The sequence below is a fragment of the Microtus oregoni genome, unplaced genomic scaffold (genome assembly GCF_018167655.1).
Source record: "Microtus oregoni isolate MIOR12 unplaced genomic scaffold, Mior012 000000F_ref0000247, whole genome shotgun sequence".
NCBI lineage: Eukaryota > Metazoa > Chordata > Mammalia > Rodentia > Cricetidae > Microtus > Microtus oregoni.
The window spans coordinates 79,184,731-79,205,552 of record NW_024543059.1 but is presented as its reverse complement, the minus strand read 5'-3'; the positions used below and the strand labels follow the sequence as shown (position 1 = coordinate 79,205,552).

The window sequence follows — 20,822 nt, the reverse complement described above, 5'->3', positions numbered from 1 at the left end:
TGTTATGATTGATGGTTTTTCCAGTGTCTTATGGTTTCTATTGCTGTAAAGAGACACCATGACAATGGGAACCCTTATAAAGGAAAACTGTGACGACATTTTGTTTGTATTTTAACAAATAAAGCTTCCCTGAAGATCTGATTGTGGAGCTAGTCACACTAGTTAGCCACAGGGGCCAAGCAGCGGTGGCACACACTTTTAATGCCAGCACTCAGGAGACAGTGGCAGATGGTTATTTGTGAGTTAAAGGCCACCCTGGGCTACATGAGATTGAATCAGTCTAAACGAGAAACAGAGCCAAGCGGTGGTGGCTCACACCATTAATTCTACCTAGCACTAGGAAGGTGGAGATGGGAAGTGGTATTGGTGGGCAGAGAAAGAAATATAAGATGGGAGGCGACAGGTGCTCAGGGCATTTAGTCAGGATCACCACTTTGATCTGATGATGTAGTAGAGGAAGAAGGAGCAGCTGATGCTCTACTTCTCTGTTCTTTCAGCATTAACCTCTATATTTGACTCTGGGTTTTTGTTATTAAAACCAATTAGATTTGAGCTATAGAAAGCATTTTATTGGGGCTGGCTATAGTATCAGAGGTTTAGTTCATTATCATCATGATGGGACATGGCTCCATGCAGGAATACTTGGTGCTAGAGAAGGAATTGATAGCGCTACTTCTTAATCCACAGGCAGCAGAAGGAGACTGTGCACCACACTGGACCTTGCTTGAGCATATACGAGACCTCAAAGCTTGCCTACACAAGGCCAACAAGGCCACGGCTACTTCCTCCAACAAGGCCACAACTATATCAAGGCATTATACCCCCTAATAGTGCCACTTCCTATGTGTCAAGCACCCAAACACATGAGTTTATGGGGGGCATACCTATTAAAACCACTACACCTAGTTTGGTTAATCATTGTTGTGATGAAACACCATAGCCAAAGTAACTTGGGGAGGAAATGGTTTATTTGGCAAACTCTCCCATATTGCCTTTCACCACTGAAGGAAATGAGAGCAGGAACTAAAACAGGGCAGGAACCTGAAGACAGGAGCATAGGGAATAGAGAGTGCAGCTTATTTATTGGTTTGTCTACCCTGGATTTCTCAGCCTACTTTCCTATAGAATCCAAGGGCCTGGGCCCTCTCCCATAAATCACTATTTAAGAAAATGCCCTTCAGGCTTGCTTAAAGTCAGATCTTGTGGAGGCATTTTGTTAAATAAAGTTCCCTTCCTTCAGAAATTACTTCAGCTCACATCAAGGTGACATAAAACTCTCCAAAGCAATGGTAAAATTGTATATTCTTATGCACAGTTTTAAAGGCACTAGTTCCCTGTAGTAGCTGTTACAAACATATAATGAATAATATCAGCTTATTGCACAAAAGAACATACAATCAATGCAAAAGTCCTTCAGCCAGGCAATTCTTTCTGCAGAAAAAGTTTCAAAGCTCCACAAGGATTCAGGAAGTACATTTGGACTTTATTCTAACACAGGCGGTAGCTATGTCTTTGTCTTTCCCTCCTTGGTTGGGCTCATATATCACAGTCTTTAAGATTGAGAACCTCTGCTCTAAGGGGCAAAACCTGTGCAAAATTAGCAGAGTGTGCTCATGTTATACAAACCAAGGAGGCTTGTTGTAGTAAATAAGGGCGGCGGGCTACGTTCCTGGCACCCGGCCGCCTGCATGGCTAGCTTTACCAGAAATAATTACACGGAATCTATTCTTTTAAACACTGACTGATCCATTAGTTTCAGTTTCTTATTAGCTAGCTCTTACATATTGACCTAACCCATTTCTAATAATCTGTGTAGTCCACGAGCTGGCTTACCAGGAATGATCTTAACCTGAGTTTGCCTGGAGTGGGAGAATCATGGCAACTCCTTATTTAGCTTCTTTCTCCCAGCATTCTGTTCTGTTTTCTCCGCCTACCTAAGGGTTGGCCTATCAAATGGGTCTAGGCAGTTTCTTTATTAATAAGAAATCACTCCCACATCAGCTTGTTTAAGCCAACATGTGGTTGCTGGGAATTGAACTCAGGACCTCTGGAAAAGCAGCCAGTACTCTCAACTGCTGAGCCATCTTGCCAATGCTGGGAGATAGTTGTATAACATTCATGCACCTCCTGGACAAATACTTGTGTGCTCTCATATATTCTTGGGAGTGGAGTGTGCACCGTTTCTTAATTGCCTTTCTCTGAGATTCTGAGCACTCCAAGCATTCTTACATTTTCTTCCAAACCCCCACTTTCCACCAAGCAGATGTATGCTTACCTTTATTATTGAGTCTGATTGCTTGTTAGATCCCAACTCAAACAAGACTTGCTCTCTTTACTTTCTCTTTTTCTCTTTCCCCATAGCAGCTCTAAAGAGGTATGCAGCTTTCCTGCTCTATTGTTTCTGGTTCAGATGAACAAAATGACCCTTTACCTTCTAAATTTATTTTAAAATTGTTTGATTCATGAAAGGAAGAGCTGATGAAAGGGATAGCAGCAAATCACCACAATACTTCTTCTAGCCTTGTATATGCTGATCTGTTAATTCTCACCTCAGTGATTGTATGCAGTCACTTTAAAACCTCATACATTAAATCCCCAAAAAGCACTGTTACAAGTGTCAGTCAGCACCTAGATAACATCCTATTTTCTTTGGTTTGAACTTCTCTGCACCATCTAGATGAGAGGATAAAAAATGAAAGAATTGATTCATTGTGACCTCAAAACAGTGAGAGCCAGCCTTTATTGGTTGGAGACGTTGGTATCCAAAATCCAGCTCTTTTATATTTAAGAGTTCAAGAGAATACGCCTGGTAGGCTCTGAAAACAATGTTTGTAGTTGATAGAAGGGAGACTGAGAGCTTGACTTCTCCTGCCCTGGAAACTGCTTTTCTGGATAAAGTGCTCTCAAAACTCCAATGTGAGAAATAGTCAGAGTGCTGTTTCGTGATCTCTGGGCTCCAGGGTGTAAGATGTTTTATAAATATCTAGGAACAGAAGGTTTCATGAAACTTTGGTATTACGGAATGTTTCTTTACTCTGTGTGAAGATGTGTCCCTGTGATTGGTTTAATAAGGAGGTGAATGGCCAATAGCTAGACAGGAGAGAAAAGGCAGGACTTTGGGGCAGAAAGAGGAACTCGGGATGAATCTAGGCACATCAGAGACACCAGTGAGACACTGAAGAAGTCAAACATATAGTATAGAAGACAGGTAACCAAGCATATGGCAAAATGTAGATTAATGTTAATTTGTTATAAGAGATAGTTGGAAAAAAACATAAGCTAAGACCAAGCTTTCATAATTAATAATAAGTCACTGTGTCATTATTTGTGAGCTGGTAGCCCAAAAAGAAAGTCTGACTATACTTCAGGTCTGTTTTATAGTCTTGACTTCGTGTTTAGGGAAAAGTGTGGGGTATAATGCATACTTTATTTCAGGTCCTTTAATATAAAGGGTAGTTAGGTATCTTTCACTGTCTGACTCCTTCCTAATGACAGAGGGCTCAGTGTTAGGAAGTTACAGGGTCTGGAATGGCGCTTGGAGAGATGGTTTTTACTTCATCTTGTGTGGTGGACTGATGCTGCCCAGGAGAAACTTCTGTAAAATGTTGAAAAGACAGACTGAAAATTCATATATGAGAAATAGGGAGGAATGGAGTGGTGGGTAGTTTTTATGTCAACTTGCCCTAAGCTAAAGGCATCTGAGAGATGGACACTCAATTTAGAAATTGTCCCCAAAAGATCGGGCTGCAGGCAAGCCTGTAGAACATTCCTTAATTAGTGATTGATAGGCTGGGTCCAGTCCACTGTGGTGGTATCATCTCTATGCTGGTGGTCCTGGGTTCTATAAGACAGAAGAATGAGCAAGCCATGGAAACAAGCCAGTAATAAGTATCTTTCCATATCTTCTGCATCAATCAGCTCTTGCTTCCAGATTCCAGGTTCTAGCTCTGTTTGAGCCCCCGTCCTGACTTCCTCTAGTGATGGACTATGATAAGGAAGATTAAGCCAAATAAACCCTTTCCTCCCAATTGGTTTTTTGGTCGTGGTGTTTCATCACAGCAATGATAACCCTAAGACAGAGAGTTAATAAGGGGAGGATGCTGGAGAGGAAGAATCAGGAGCTGATAGAGCAGGTGGCTCATGGTTAACATTTGAGAACCTGCTCCAAAGTCTTTGGGTCCAGTCTTGAACCAATTTGTTTGGTATAGAAGTAACCTATTTGTAATTTACCCCATGTAAATTGAATTTATGTCTCTCTAATCTAGAGAATACTAAACCTACAAAATCAATGAAAGACAGGGATCTAAAATAACTTGGACGGTGATGTAATCTTAACTTGTCTGTGTGGCTGTAATTGAAAGATGAAAGCAAAATCTAAAGTTCTTACAGTGCCATGGGGGAGAACAAAAACAGATCAGTGTAGAGCAAAGGAATCTTAAGAGGGGGACAGGGAAGAATATGGTATTTCACTTAGAAGAAAAGGACCTGGAAATAGTATATAGAAATAACATTAAAATCCAGCAGAGCATACACCTCCAGCCTCCTTTGCGAGCCGACTGCTACAACAGCTCACTGGCAGCTGCTTACATACAGCTTGGTGATATATCCTTTAAGGCTCCGTTGGGATTTGGGCTTTACCTATATTTGTTCCTAAGATGTTACAATGCTCAAAGTGGTAGCTCCTTTAATTAGTAGGCAATGTATCTCTGGATACACTGCCAAGGAAAACTCTTAAATCTGCTGTAGAAATCACTGCATAGGGGCTGGAGAGATGGCTCAGCAGTTGAGAGCACTGGCTGTTATTCCAGAGGAAATGGGTTCAATTCCCAGCACCTGCATGGCAACTCACAGTTGTTTGTAATTCCAGTTTCAGGGGACTCTGATACCCTCCTGCCAACACACGTAAAATAAAGTTTTAAAAAAGAGAGAGGGAGAAATTAGCCAATAAACGCATTTAAATAAAGAAATCAGTAAATATATCATAAGGAAACTATCAAAACTAAGACAAGACAAAACTCTAAAAAAAAAGAAAATAAGACGAGATTTGGTGTTACTGCCTTAGTCTAATATGAAAAGGAATATGGTGAGTCTCGGAGGGCTCAATGGGACTGGAAAATTTATGGATACTAACATTTTGGTTTACACCATGCAGTTCCATGAAGGAGTCACATGGTGTCTACTCTCTTTATCGTGCCAGTATGCAAGATGACTGCAAATCACATGGTTGTATTTTAAGCAGGGTAGGCTCAGCTCCATGATAAAGTGAACACATTCTCTATCAGAAAGCCTAGAATCTTACAAATTAAATGTTGGCAGTCACTTTTACTCTTGGATGATGCTCTAGTAACTCTTCTCCCTTCCTCTTTCTTTGAATGACTGCCTACACTCAACAGGTTCAACTATCAGGAACTTTTATACTCAGTGATAGCCAACCTAATGAAGATGTGAGGTGTTTGGCATAGAATACAATGCTGTGTCAAACAAGCTTAATTAAAAAAAAAAGCAGATTTCAAATCGCACATTTAAGATAATGTAATAAAGCAACATTACCTGTGAATATGCTTAAACTATGAGCTTCCCAGAATTCATGATAACCCTAATATAAAGCATGAGACACACTTTATATAGCATATGGAGTCATCTATCCAAATTATTGCTTTTAACTTTTAATGAGTATATGTAGCAGATACGAGCTAAAAGTTAACAACCTCTATTAGAAATCATTCAAGGAAGCCCTGTCAAAATTATAATATTAGAGGTTTTTTTGGAGTTTTTATTTCAAAACAAGGTTTCTCTGTGTAGCTCTGGCTATCCTAGAACTTTCTCTATAGACCAGGCTGGCCTAGAGCTCAGAGATCTCCCTGCCTCTGCCTCTCAAATGCTGGGATCAAATGACCTCTGGGCTATTTTGAAGTACTTGTTTAAGAGACTTATAGCCAGAGTATACTGTCATAAATCACCATATTGGGCTGCCAACTTTTGGGGTGACTTCTGCTGGGTTCCTAGCTGCAGTACTTTTGCACATTCCAGGAAAAGGGTGTGAGGATTCAAGAAGTTAGATAGGAGGGACAGACTAAGAAAGAATCACAGAGACATAGGATAGTATCAGGAGGGCCACTCAGTCTCCTTCAAACTGAGTTCTGAGTTCTCCCTGTGTTTAATTTTTCATACACTTCTATACCTCAATACAAAATGTGGAGAGAAGATCAAAGACTGTTTTAACATAATACAAAGGACACACAATTCACATTTTTTTTAAAAAAAAAAGCTTACATGAAACAAACAGATTCTTCTTTTGAGGTTTTTCCAGTGTGTGTGTGTGTGTGTGTGTGTGTGTGTGTGTGTGTACAGCTCCTACCCCAAAGTGAAAAAGTTTCATTTGTGTGTGTGTGTGTGTGTGTGTGTGTGTGTGTTTGTGTGTGTGTTTCTGTAACCACATGTGAGTAACCCTGATCTGGAAACCCAGATTTAGGTTACTTGGAATACCATGTTACAAAGGGGAAACAATTTTTTGTTTCTATGGTAACAGAACAATGAAAGTCGTAAATCAAGGTCCTTTTCAGATACGTTGGTGGGTTCTTCTGGCAGGAACATTAAGGCAAGTTGGGAGAAACTCTGCAATAGGCCTTATGCAACCCGAGAACACTCTCACCCCTTTGAAAGCAGGATGTTCTTAAGTTTATTTTACTTTGTTTTATTTTTTTTGTTGTTGTAAGGATTTTAAGTTGGACACAGGGCAGGGATAGGGGCAGAGGATGGGACAAAACAAAACTAAATAGTGGGCTAACTTACAACAGCCCAGGATAAATTGTGTTTAGTCTCTGACTTGCAACATTCCAACTTCACTAGTCTCTGAAGAATAATGAGTCAATCCACCATACTTTGCAGACAGGGTCTTTCTCCAAGAGTTCCCACCCACAGGTCCTGCAATGTGTGGTTTTGTTACCACTATTGTATCAAAGACCATACCTACAGCTTTATTAAAATCCCCTGTGCTTCATCTATGTATGCTTGTATTCAAGAAGCACCTGTGACCTTTACTCTCTTTTTTTCTTTAATTGTACTTCCTCCATTGCAAAATAAATGACATCATGTACTATGCTGCCATTGAGAAGCAGTTATTTTATTAAAAATATACGTCAAGATTCTTTTTTCAAAATAAAATTCTGCTTTATTGTTGGACACTGTTTCATACTGTGGGGCAATGGTTTTTTTACCTTGTCAAGATTTGTTACTTGTATTAGTTTAATAACAAACAGTAGCCAGGAAGGAAGTATAGGTGGGGCTATAAGAACAGGAGAATTCTGGGAAGAGAAAAGATTCAATCCGCTGTTGTCACCCAGATGCAGAGAAGCAAGATGAGAATGCCTCATTGATAATAGGTACCAAGGCATGTGACTAACACAGATAAGAATTTTTGGTTAATTTGAGATGTGAGAATTAGTTAATAAGGAGCTTGAGCTAATAGGCCATCCAGCTTATAATTAATGTAGACCTCTGTGTGTTTCTTTAGGGCTGAACGGCTGTGGGACCAGAGGGTCAGAAGGTCTTCATTTACTAAACAAAATCTTTAGTGGCCTATTGTTACATCCATAATTTCAGGAAAATTAAACAAGTCAGTAACAATGCATTAGTAGAAGAATTAGGTTTGCAGAAAATGCAAAGTGTCTATTAATTTATTTATTACTTTAGAAAAGTATGAGTTAATTTAGAACAAGAGCCACCATGGGCATATACTATGAGGTTAAAACATCTTCCTTTGCTTTATTTTCAAACTCATGGCTTTGTTTTTTTAACGAAGTTTTGAAGTACACATTCTTCTTAGCCTTATGATTTTTATTTTTGCCATGTTTTCTCGGATTCTTTTTTTCTCATTTGTTCAGCACACCTGTGAAAATTACCGAATTCTACTGTCCATTCCGTAACTTTGTTAATAAGTCGTGGCACATTTCAGACAGTGACATCAAAGTGCTGTCAACCAAGTTAATGGATATAAGAAATGGACTTTTGTTCATGGGCAGGTGTGGTTGATCATTGAATCTGTGTCTGGATTTGTGAAATAGAAAATACAACAACAAAAATTCGAAACATAATGGCCACAGAGTGACATTTGCTAGTTGACGAGTCCTGCAGAAAAGTGTCATGTTTGAGGACATTGAAACCATTTTTTGGAGGGCGTGGTTGGAGTGAACAAAGCAGTTGTCTATGCCCTTGCCAATATATTGCAGACTTTACTTTTTAAACATCATTGTGTCTTATTCTCCATTGTATGAGGACTGCTTTAAAACATAGAAAAGTAATTACCATCTACAGCTTGAACCTACAGGGACAAGTAAACTGAATTAGTTACAATGAAAATATTAATTAAGGTCAGAACCTTCTTTGAAACAGGATTCCAACCTGGCCTCTATTTTTATTCTAAAACTTGTATAGTGTACTCTCTATTTTAGCCAGAGACATTCATGCTACACAGCGCCATGAATATTGCCAGGGTAAAAAAAAATTCATAAGAACAAAGTAATGACATCCTCACGAATGTTCAATAATTGAATTAATAACAATCAACAAAGTCTCATGTTTAGGAACTTTTGTTATATAAATGAACTCAAGTTTTCTAAGCAATTCTTTCATTGGTAAGAAAGTAGCATTTTCACTACACATAATTGCTATGCTTTGGCTAATTCCTTACTTTGAAATATATTCATCCCCTTTTGTTCTCAGGATATTCACCTGTTTTCTTTGTATTGTATTTTTAGAAGTTCTGGGAACTGTTAACATTAGTTGTATTGTAAACTTTAAAATTATATGATAATTTTAAACGGAGAATTTTAATGAAAACAAAATTAAAGTTTTAGAACTGAAACAACATAAATTGAATAATGTGGTGTATTTATATGTTCTTTGTATGTGCAGACACATATGAAGGCCATAGGTTGGCATTCAATATCTGTGTCCCTACATTATATTTTGAAACATTCTCTCACTAAACACTAGCCCTAACTGCTTTGGCTAAATTTTCAGCTGTGAGTGTCCAGAATCTGCCTGTCTCCACCTCCCAGTGTAGGGGTTACAGGCACATGGTGCCATGCTGGGCTTTCATGTGTGCACTGGGCATCTAACCTGGGTCCTGCTGTTTGTGGACCAAATAATTTAAACCCCGGTAAGCAAGCTCCCCAGACAATCTATGTTCTTAATTGGCCCAAGAATACAATAGATATGACATTTAGAGGAGATTATAGTGCATATAGGAGAAAATATTCTTTTCACAAGTTTCTAGTTTCAGATGAGCATTTTATTTAAATCTCATTTGTGTGTCTTTCAGATGTCTGCATGGTTCTTACCTCATATGGGTAAATGGCAGTTTGAAAGCTTTTCTAGCTATGAGAACAATAATGCATATTATGCATCACCCATTTTGCCTTAAAATTGCATCGGGATGTTTGAATTGTTCAGTATATATACCTAGCAATATGTCAAACTAAAAACTTCCCGAATTTGAAAAAAGATTTGATTTATCATTAAGTTGTAGATGATTGCAGACTTCTCCCCTCTATAATAACCCATTTTTGGAATGCTCTTGGGGGAGGAGAGGAGGCACAGCAGGTAAGAACACTTGCTGCTCTTCCAGAGGTCCTAATTTTCATTCCTAGCACCCACATGGTACATCACAACTGCTTATAAAAACAGCTCCAGCTCCATAGGCTCCAGTGTCTTCTAGCCTCAGAAAGTAGCAGGCACATACATGGTACACAGACATACTTGCCTTTCAAGCAAAACACTCATATGCATAAAATAAAATTAAAATTAAAACCTCTTAATTTCTGCAAACTATTTTGAAATCTAGTTTCATAGTATATGAGACACTTGTAATTTACATGCAAATATCAATTGTATTCTTAAAAACTTACTATTTGTGATTTGCATTGCTTTTCTTACAGATGCTATTTTCTTTCTGCCTGATCCACATGAACGTGTTGTTTCGTATAACAGAAATACAGCTTCTCATGGTAAATAGAGTTTTGATCCCAAAGTCACTTGCATTCTAATACTCTAATAACGCCATCCTCTCAAATGCTGTAGGTAAATGAGAGTGAGGGCCTACATGTGAAAATATGACCTCATAATATTCTACTGGTTCCCACAAACCACCAGAAAGGGAAGCAAAGGACTTGTAAAAGGCACAATTAGAAAAGATGTCTGAAAGCTGTGATCATTAATTTTCTTATAAAAGCAAAAGACATAAGTCCAGGAAATCAAGTAACTCCAATAAGCAAAGGAAAGGCCAATGAACAGGTTTTCTCAACGGGACTCTAGAATGAATACTGTTAATATCTTAAAAGCACTTTGAAGCCAACTTTGTCTTCTGACCTTCATAACTGTGAGTTAATTCTTTCCTGTTTGCCAATCTTCTAAGGTCATAAACAAATATAATAAGTAAAATCCATTCTACAGTTAGCTCCCATGCACAATATTATTTCTGTTAGGAAGTCTCTTCTCCCAGACAGCTCTTAGAACATTTTCTTTATTCTCTTCATCTTTATTCAATTGTTCCCATTATGAAGAGAGTGATGATATTTCATGGCAACAATTAGCAACTCAATTAAAGAGAGAACCTATCTTAGAACACATGAGATATATGTAGATAAACATTCGATAAATATGTTTGGATGAATGAACGAATCAAAATAATTTTGCAATACTAGATGAGTTTGGTAACTACAATAGCAGTACTCACCTATGTAGATGCATATGTATATATATAGATGCACACATACATACATACATACATACATATGTGCAAATCCTTTATAATTCTTCTAACTTCTATCTCAAATGTTGTCTAAAAACATAGTAAGCAGTAAAAACAATTGCTAAATAATACATTTACCTAACATTAAAGAAGGATATAACACACTGCTGGTGTCCCTAAATGTTTCAAAGCATGTAACATTGTGTACCTCCCTAAATATATATATATATATATATATATATATATATATATATATATATGTGTGTGTGTGTGTGTGTGTGTGTGTGTGTGTGTGTGTCTGTATGTGTATACATTTATATAGTCTCTATATACATATATGTATATATATTGTGTGTGTATGTGTGTGGTGTATGTTTGAGAGTGAATCCACCTCACCATTAGCTCATCATGTTCTGTTAATTAAACATATTGTAATGTGACATTACAGCATGAAAGCAACAATGACCAAATACAAGAGGCTATTTAATATCAATGATACATTTATATCAAAAATAATTTTCTGTTCCCTTGTTACACCTGAAATGCATACACATACATATTTAATCTATGTGTGTATGTTCTGGTTTAAAATATTTTAGAAACATATTGCATTTTTTTCTCAGTGAAAAAATACAGGCGAAATAGAAAACAAATAGAATGATTCCATTTAGACAAAAAGCCTAGAAGAGACAAATGTAGGCATTCTAAGCCTGGACGAGAGTTACTTCAGTCTAATGAGAGGGAAGTGGGGAGTGACCACTGTTGAATTTGTGGGTTTTAGGAGAATCAATGAATATATTTCAAATGATGTAATGGTGGTGGCTGCTTATCTTGAATACATGTACAAATGGAATTTACCACTTTAAAAAGAATTTTATGATATGTTTATACATCAATTAATAATACACATTAGATTTTTAAAATATCAATCAAAGCTCATTATTAAAGGTTCTATGAAAAATATTTTTTCTTTTCTAAGTGATTCTGCAAAGTACAGTGGCTTGTCAACTGTAGAACAGCATCTTTGATTATATTTTATGACATTCACGATATTGTCACAAGATCACTAGAGATGCATTATAAAATTTGTTAAACTAATAATCTTAGTCTTTCTAAAATGTATTTACATTATAAAATGTATTTACATTATAATCTCAGTAAAATGATGGTTTTTGTCCAGTCTTATTGTGTCTTGCTAGTTCATGTTCCTTTGATATCTCTGGGAGGCCCACTCTTTACTGAAGGAAAAAGGAAAGGACTGGACCTGGTGAAGAGGGGAGGTGGGCCATGGAATGACTGGGCAGAATGAAGAGAGGGGAACTATGGCTGGGATGTAATACTTGAGAGAAGAATGAAAGTTTAAAAAAATAAAAACTGTGTGATGTTTACATAGAGCTGAATTAACAAAATGGTCTATTTTTTGTTTTTTGGCTTTTATAAATGTAAGCTTATTTACTATGACTTGTGTGGCAGGGTATGGGAAAGAGCAGCCAGGGTCATTACACCTGCAGCCACTAATAGTATAACATTCCTTGCTCTTAGAGAAGAAAAACAACAAGCATATTAAAAATCTGTGAGTAAGTTTTTAAAAAAGAAATTGGAATTATGTAAATGTAAGGAGGTGTTTAAGAATAGAAAGGCGGTAAATATGTAGGCCTTAGAGGACGAGAGAGCTTCATCAATCATGATAGGCTAGGTCATTTCTCTATGATGCCTAGCTAGAAGCTGAAAGGAAACCCTAGAAGTCAGACACTGGTAGCCCTTGCCTTTAATCCCAGCACTTGGATGCAGGGGCACAGCCAGTCTGTTCTACAGAGTGAGTTTCAGGGCAGCCAGGACTCCACAAAGAATCCTTATCCAGAGAGAGAGAGAGAGAGAGAGAGAGAGAGAGAGAGAGAGAGAGACAACACTAGATACTATCTAGATACTTTGGCCATTTTATTGGTTACTTTGCTGTTGCTTGATGGAATGGACTGATGAAAGGCAAATTAAGGAAGAAGACCAAGGAAATCAGTCACCCCCAACCTACACTCCCCCAGCTTTGCCTCTAATTTCCCATAGAATTTTGTTGAACAGCATCTACTTTTAGAGGTTTCCCTGCTCACCTCATCTGAAATATTCATCCTCATTCATGTTTCACCCTTAGTGACTTATACAACACATATTTCAATAGTCATTAGCAAGCACTTTGTTTCTACCCTTTAATTCTCTACTGAAACTGAGAATATGCAGCACATAATTTTAAATAATACACACTTGAAAGCATAAATTGCTAAATGTTTATATGATTTTATTAGTTCCTATATTTTAGTGATAAAGAGATTATATTAGGCTCTTCTATGAGTTTATCTATAGACAGTGTTTCATAATTTTAATCATCTAAGTTACTAATAAATACACAGCCATAATAGAATCTGTGACTGTTACATTTTCTTATTCTATTAAATATTCAGTCATATTTTATTTTTCAGATGTTCATGTTTAATATTATCGAGTCAGTTATAAAAGTACCTTGGCCTTAATAACTATCTTTTCCGTTTAATTTTTAATCACTTGAAAATCTGCAAAGCCCCAGAGACTTTGTTTCTTGCACAAACTAAACTGTGTTGCCTTTGTTAAATGTAGGCTCGTATTTCTAATTATAAACATTGATTTGATGTGGTGTGGGTTAGTTATTTCCTATTACCTCTTTTACAGTATATCTTGCTTCCTTCAAATGACACAATATATTAGAATTTATGTTGAATTCATTTCTTGTTAATTTAAATTCCTAAATAGTTGATATCGTAGTGATGTACAATTTACATTTACTCTGAGATATACAATAAAGATGAAGTAATTTGCACATTAAAAGTTCATATTGCTTTTGCCATTTACCTACTATGAGATGCAATATTATTTTGCCTATTTTAGATTATTTAAGAAGTATGTAAAACCTTTGAAATGATACTGTAATGAAGCTGCTTAAATACAAATATTGGTTTGCTATGCACAAACTTCCAAAATCGAGCCAGTAGTATAGCTAATGGAAAGAGTAAGCTATTAGCAGTGCTATGAAATACAGTTCTCTATTTACAAAGAGACTTTCAGTAGAGTTTCTGAACATCTAATGCTCCTTATAATGAAATCAACAACACATATTAGAACGGTGGTACTCAACATTCCTAATGTTGTGACGTTTAAATACGTTTAAATACAGTTTCTCATGTTGCGGTGACCCATGCCTACCATAAAATTATTTCATTGCAACTTCATAATTGTAATTTTGCTACCGTTGGGAATCATAATATAAACATCTGATATGCAGGATATCTGATTTGTGACCCCCAAAGGGTCAGCAACCCAAAGGTTGACAACCACTGTTTTAAAAGAAGCTTTCTGCACTTGTGGCAAATGTCTGTACAGTATAGTTAATAGCTGTCTCCTCTGTGTCTCTGCTGTCGATTCTAAATATTATTTCCTTGAAAGGCTACTCACTGTGTGGTGAATATATCATAACTAGTAAATGCTTTGTCTCTGTTATACAGGCATCAGTGATGTTGAGTTGACACATTAATATATTTTAATTTCTGGTGGCTATTAATTTTCAAAACACCAAATAAATTTGTAATGTTTGATATCAATTTATAATGTTTGATATCTTTTTGGGTAATAAAACGGCATTTTCCAGGGATGAATATGAGGCTTAAGTCCAAGGTCTAGAGATATTACTGTAGACTGACCTTATTATTTTCACTGATCACTTGCTGCTGTGTGTATCCCAGTTGCTTACCTTAAATGGAGGTGTTTAGTGCCTTTTATCCTTACATGAGATGTTTGAAAACCAAAAGCTGTATTTCTTTTATTTGTGAGGTTAAAAACTAAAATTGAAGTTAGTGTGACACAGAAACGGATGTGAGGATCCCCATTTGCACCTGCGCTTGATTTACACTAACGTGTTTGGGCAGTATGCCTCTGTCTGGTGCTATATTTATTTGTATGGAACTGTTCCTTTCCTCCTGAGAGAATGACATTATTTTACAAGAAGTTTGTTTTCAGTGATTTTTAAACTAGTGCATCTCTCATTCAAGGGTACTGCCTGTGAAGGATGCCTATCTTTTCCTCTGCCCAATCTTGCTTTCAGTGAATAGCAGTGTGTTTCATTTTACAATTCAAATGGTAGAAGTGACTTTTAGTGCTAGATTATAAAGTATCATGGCATTTCTGGTTTCTGCCTTGTTCACTTGAAGATCTAAGCCCCTGTGTCATGTTGATGTCCTATTCATTTTGATGTGGGCTGCGTTTATTTTATTTTGAGGTCAAAATAGATCATGCTGACACACTTAGGGGTAGAAAGCTTTTCACAAATAATTCCAAAAATATTAAAAGAGTACAGTTGAGAGTTACACAAATGTTTTTACATTTATTATTCATGCTACAGCTTTCAGTTTTGTTACCTATGTCATTATAAGCAAATGATTCTATACTTACAATTATCATGAATCTGACACAGGGGCATGGATCCTTTCTTTCCTGATTCCTGGCAAGCACTGCTTTTATCTTGGAGCATTCCAGCCAGACCATTTTTCCTCCTCCTCCTCTTCTTCTTCTTCTTCTTCTTCTTCTTCTTCTTCTTCTTCTTCTTCTTCTTCCTCCTCCTCCTCCTCCTCCTCCTCCTCCTCCTCCTCCTCCTCCTCTTCTTCTTCTTCTTCTTCTTCTTCTTCTTCTTCTTCTTCTCATTCCTTTGCACCCTAGCTTTTATATGTGTATTTCTGTTTTCTTGGTGATTTAACTTTAATTTGCTCTCAGTGTGGAATTGTCATACTCAATAATTGAGCTTCGATAAACAAACAAAAGTCAAAATGATGCTTTGTAAAGTGCGAGTTATTCAGCGAAGAATCGTTTGAAAAATGGAGAATTCTTGCTATGAAGAACATACACACATGCATAGTTTCCTTAATACAGAAACAATTCCCATAATAAACAGCGTGCCTTATCCTTTGACTCCTTTGAAATGCAAGATGCAGTCCATTGATCTGAATGTTTAGTCCAAAATCTTCCATTTACATTCAGTTATGACATACAGAGAAAAGAAGAGTGGTAAAGTTTAGTGTGCTAGCGACAATGATTGCTTTATTGTAAAAATATCCCGTCGCATTTTTCTTCTGAAATGCCTATTTCATATTCCAACTGTCATTCATATCAGTAAAGATTTTGTACTCATACGGCAGTTAAGGGACAAGAAATTCACTACCCATCGGAAGAGATATTTGAAAATTGACACGAAACTTCAGTTGAGAAAGCGTCAAGCTTTGCTTTTTTATGTGCATTTAATATATACTAAAAACACAATACTCAGAGAAATAAACTTGCAGATTCACATGCTTGAGGGAAGTCTTTTTTTTTTTAGATTCTTTTTCTTTCTTTTTTATTTATTTATTTTTTCATTGAAAAAAAATTTCCGCCTCCTTCCAGCCTCCCATTTCCCTCCCCCTCCTCCCACTCCTCTCCCCCTCCCTCTCCAGTCTGAAGAGCAGTCTGGGTTCCCTGCCCTGTGGAAAGTCCAAAGTCCTCCCCACTCCATCCTGGTCTAGGAAGGTGAACATCCAAACTGGCTAGGCTCCCACAAAGCCAGAACATGAAGTAGGATCAAAACCCAGTGCCATTGTCCTTGGCTTCTCAGCAGCCCTCATTGTCTGCCATATTCAGAGAGTCCGGTTTTATCCCATGCTTTTTCAGTCACAGTCCAGCTGGCCTTGGTGAGCTCCCAATAGATCAGCCCCACTGCCTCCGTGGGTGGGTGCTTGTTCAGTGGCCGAAGGACCTACCCAAGACCTGCTAGTTTTCTGTGTCCCACTGCCTGCAAACTTTGAAAATAATTAACTAGCAATCATTCCAATCGGAAAATTATTTTCGAAACTGCTTTGTTGTGAATCTTGTGTTTCCAGGTAAGACTGATTTAACAAGGAGACAGACAGCACACGCTCTGGAGCCACCCAGATTTAAATCTTGGGTACTGGCATTTTCCAGATGTGTGATGATAAGGATCGCAAGATAGTGAGGAGCTCTGGAGTCAGTTTTTGTGTCAAAGAACTGTAGAATGGGAGGGGAAAGGAGGGGGGGAGGTGAGGAAGGAGGGAGGGAATGAGAGACAGGGGAGGGGAGGAGGGAGAGAGAGAGAAAAGAGAGAGAGAGAGAGAGAGAGAGAGAGAGAGGATTCTCACAGCATCCAGCTCCTAAGTGACTGTGAGATCCATAAGGGATCAGTAGAGAGCACTAGGGAGCTCGCTGCTGTGATGCTGAAGTGATGCTGGTGATGGAGATGACAGTGGCACCGGACTTCCCTATCTGGTCCGGACCAGTTCCAGGGAAGCACCTCCGGTCCTGGCTGGTGGGCGGCAGCTGCGATCGCCAAGGCATATCCGCGCTCGCACCCGGGCCTGCGGGGCAGGGGCGCGGCGCTCGATTTCCTTCCCTGCCTCCGCAGGCCCTGTGCGCATGCTCGGCCTACGCGGGCCCCAGCCTTTGATTGATCTGTTGGGAGCGGCTGCGACCCTGCGCTGCGGACTGTCGGGGATGGGGAGGCCGGCGCTTGGAGCAGCGCAGTGAGCAGCGGCGGCGGCCAATGAGTACCGGTGAGTACCTCGGCATGGGGGTCCGCAAGAAGAGCGCCAGGAACCCCCCGGTGTTGAGCCACGAATTCATGGTGCAGAACCACGCGGACATGGTCTCCTGCTTGGGCATGTTCTTCGTGATGGGGCTTTTGTTCGAGAGCACGGCCGAGATGTCGATTGTGTTCCTCACGCTGCAGCACGGAGTCGTTGTCCCCGCGGAAGAGCTGCCTTCAGGGTCCAGGACCCTTTACCATTATGGGGTCAAAGATCTGGCCACAGTGTTCTTCTACATGCTAGTGGCCATCATCACCCATGCCTCCGTTCAGGAGTATATTCTGGATAAGCTCAGCAAGAGACTGCAGCTCACCAAAGGCAAACAAAACAAATTGAACGAGGCGGGGCAGCTAAGTGTGTTCTATATAGTGTCTGGTATCTGGGGCATGAGCATTCTGGCCTCTGAGAACTGCTTTTCAGACCCCACTCTATTGTGGAAGTCTCCTCCCCACAACATGATGACATTTCAGATGAAGTTTTTCTACATCTCCCAGCTGGCTTACTGGTGTCATAGCTTTCCAGAGCTCTACTTCCAAAAAGTGAGGAAGCAAGATGTCCCGGGTCAGCTCATCTTCATTGGTCTCCATCTCTTCCACATCGGAGGGGCCTATCTCTTGTACCTGAACCACCTGGGCCTGCTGCTGCTGCTGCTACACTACTCCGTCGAGCTGCTCTCCAACCTGTGCAGCCTGTTCTACTTCGGTGATGAGCGGTACCAGAAAGGGCTGTCTTTTTGGCCTTTGGTGTTTATATCCGGGAGACTGGTGACATTGATTGTCTCCGTGATCACAGTAGGGCTTCACTTGGCCGGGTCACAGAATCCGAATATCCTCACTGGAAATGTCAATGTGTTGGCAGCGAAAATCGCTGTTCTGTCTTCGAGTTGCAGTATCCAGGTGTACATCACATGGACCTTGACTACTGTGTCGCTTCAGAGATGGCTAGAAGATATGAGTCTTCACGCCCAGGGGAGGAAGAGACGATCCAGGTCGAGAAAATGCACAGAAAATGGAGTGGAGAATCCAAATAGAATAGATTCTCCACCAAAGAAGAAAGAGAAAGTTCCTTAAGGAGTGCCAGTTAATTGATTCTTACCTCCAAGGGAATCCTCTCCTTACTGTGTGGTGTCCCTGTGCTATAGATTTTCTCTTCTTCAGAACGGGTTGTGCGCTTTGAATATTGCTATTGTATTGTCTAATGTGTTTTTAGGGGTTTTGGAGCCTTATGAGTGGGAAAAAATGAAGACAAAACCACTCATCCTCAAAATCCTGTTAGAATGGTTAACAGATCAACACCATATTTAGTTTAGAGTCTTACCTCAGTGATTCTGCAAATGATTTGTGGTTATGACTGCAAAATTGTGTGCATAAATAATAGTTTCCTGCTTCAGATGTTCTCTATGGCATTAACGAGACTGGTAGCAAAGTCGTTTTCTTACAGCATAAAGTGGAAAACCTGGTAAAGGTATAACTCAAACCAGTATTATGTAATTGTTGGGATTTTTAATTGTTTTGAATTTACAACAGAGAAGATATTTGTTAAACGGCCAAGATCATCATGTGTTTAATTTTATGAGTAGTGGTTGCTAGTGTTACACCCCATTAAAGAATCAAAATATAAATAAATGACATGTGTGGAGATACTGAAATCTATTGAGTCAAAATATCTTTAATAAATATGATGCATTACTGAAGAGGTAAAGTTGTTCCTGTTTATTTTAAACACTTATAAATGAAAATTTGCAAAATTAAATATTACTGAAAGAGGTCACACTTATTCTTTTAATATTTATTTAAAGAGGTACTTGTAGATTCATAAATATGGTGAAAGCAATGTATCAGAAAAATATTATGTGAACAATTTTTAAAATGTATATACACATACAGTATATATGTATATAGGTATGTATGTGTGTTTATATGTGCAGGTAGTTATATCTGAGAAATATTTGCCAAATCAAACTTCATTTGAAGATCAGATAGCCAAATAGATTTATGAAGAGATTTTAAAGCGGTGTTGTTATTGTAACTTGCTTCTGTCTTTATTTTGGAAGCACCTATATAGGGCAATCTTTGTTGATTATGTATGTGTATATACGTATATAGTTTATATCTTTACAAAAACCAATACGAACAGTGGGCTGAGGAGGTAAATATTTATGGCTGGCCTAAATCCCTGTGTTGATTTCATTTCCTTAGTGTTGGTAGTTTTGTCTTTTCAAGGATATGATATCATGCTGGGCTGGGCTGTGTGTTTCCTGCATTTCCTGACTTCTGCAGTTTCTTCTCACATCTCTCATCTCTCCTTGTGACTGTCTCCGCTTAGGTGCATTAATCATTCAGCTTTTCCAAAAGGTGAGCTTCCTGAAACTTTATCCTTACCTAGCAGATCACAGAGAGAGAAGGCAGAAAAACAATCTTTTTTACTCTGTCTTCTTTCAAAGGTAAGTAACAACCATTTCTTTCTTTCTGGGTATGAAGGTGATTTTTCTTTACTCCCTCCTTCTCATCTGCCTAACTTGTAGTGTTGGTAATCCATGCCTGAGCTCTAAAGTCACTCACATTTAACCAACTGCTGGGCAATTGGAAAGCCAAATTTCAACTTTCCATACGACTCAGAACCGTCTCTCGTATTCCTTACCTCTCAGGGCCTAAACTGTTACGCGTATTTTAATTCATGATAACTGATTTTGTATCTACTAGGCACTTGGTTTGCAAACAATCAGTGAAAATCTAAATGAAATCATTGTACAATCAAAGGGACAACATTTGTTTTATATGACTGGTAATGCCAAGAGTTAAATTGATGTTAGCAATAAATTTGATAAGGATCTAGGTAGACTTCCTTGAGATTCTCTTAGCTCTTTACCCTTCAAGTTAATTTCCAACATGGTGACCTCTAGCTATCTATTCCTGGCTTGATTTCTTTGCTGTCATGGCAAGAAGGAAGAGCAAACCTAAAATCCCAGAGCACCGCAACCCATTTGAAAGGACGCTCAAAGAAGGGGTGATTGACATCATCTCTGTCGGTGCTGGAAAAGGAAAACTACGTTCTTACGTACTATGAGTCCGTAAGAAATAAAGAAGTTTGGAGAAATCTTGGGAAGATTCTAGATATATCTCTTAGTGAATTCAGGAAATAATGTCAGGAAATATAAATATCTGCCAATAAATGTTAAAAGAAACATTACAGATTTTATTAGCTTGGTAGGAATTGTTAAGTCTCTTAAAAATATTCTCCAAAAGGTCATGATTCAATGCGTTATTAAGGACAGCATTGGCCTTGGTTAACCATGCGAAAGCTCAGATCTATCTTTAGAGGCTGCAGAAGTCTCCAGATGTGTCTGGTCATTGAACCCAAAGGTTCTGCTCAGAGGGATTAGCTTCCTGCTTCTCAAACTTGGTTACTCAATAACAGTCTAAGAG

The 20,822-nt window shown here is 38.5% G+C and overlaps 1 protein-coding gene across 1 annotated transcript; it reads left to right on the top strand.

Moving 5' to 3' along the window:
• Window positions 1–16,942: 16,942 nt before the first annotated feature.
• On the top strand, window positions 16,943–19,563 carry Tram1l1 (translocation associated membrane protein 1 like 1). The gene has a single exon (XM_041652025.1). It carries the CDS (start codon window positions 17,355–17,357, stop codon window positions 18,465–18,467), a length of 1,113 nt encoding a protein of 370 aa, XP_041507959.1. The 5' UTR covers window positions 16,943–17,354; the 3' UTR covers window positions 18,468–19,563.
• The last annotated feature ends 1,259 nt before the right edge of the window (window positions 19,564–20,822 follow it).

What these genes read in the sequence shown, in the direction of transcription:
- Tram1l1 (XM_041652025.1), top strand. Translation starts at nt 17,355, where the DNA reads ATGAGTACCGGTGAGTACCTCGGCATGGGGGTCCGCAAGAAGAGCGCC.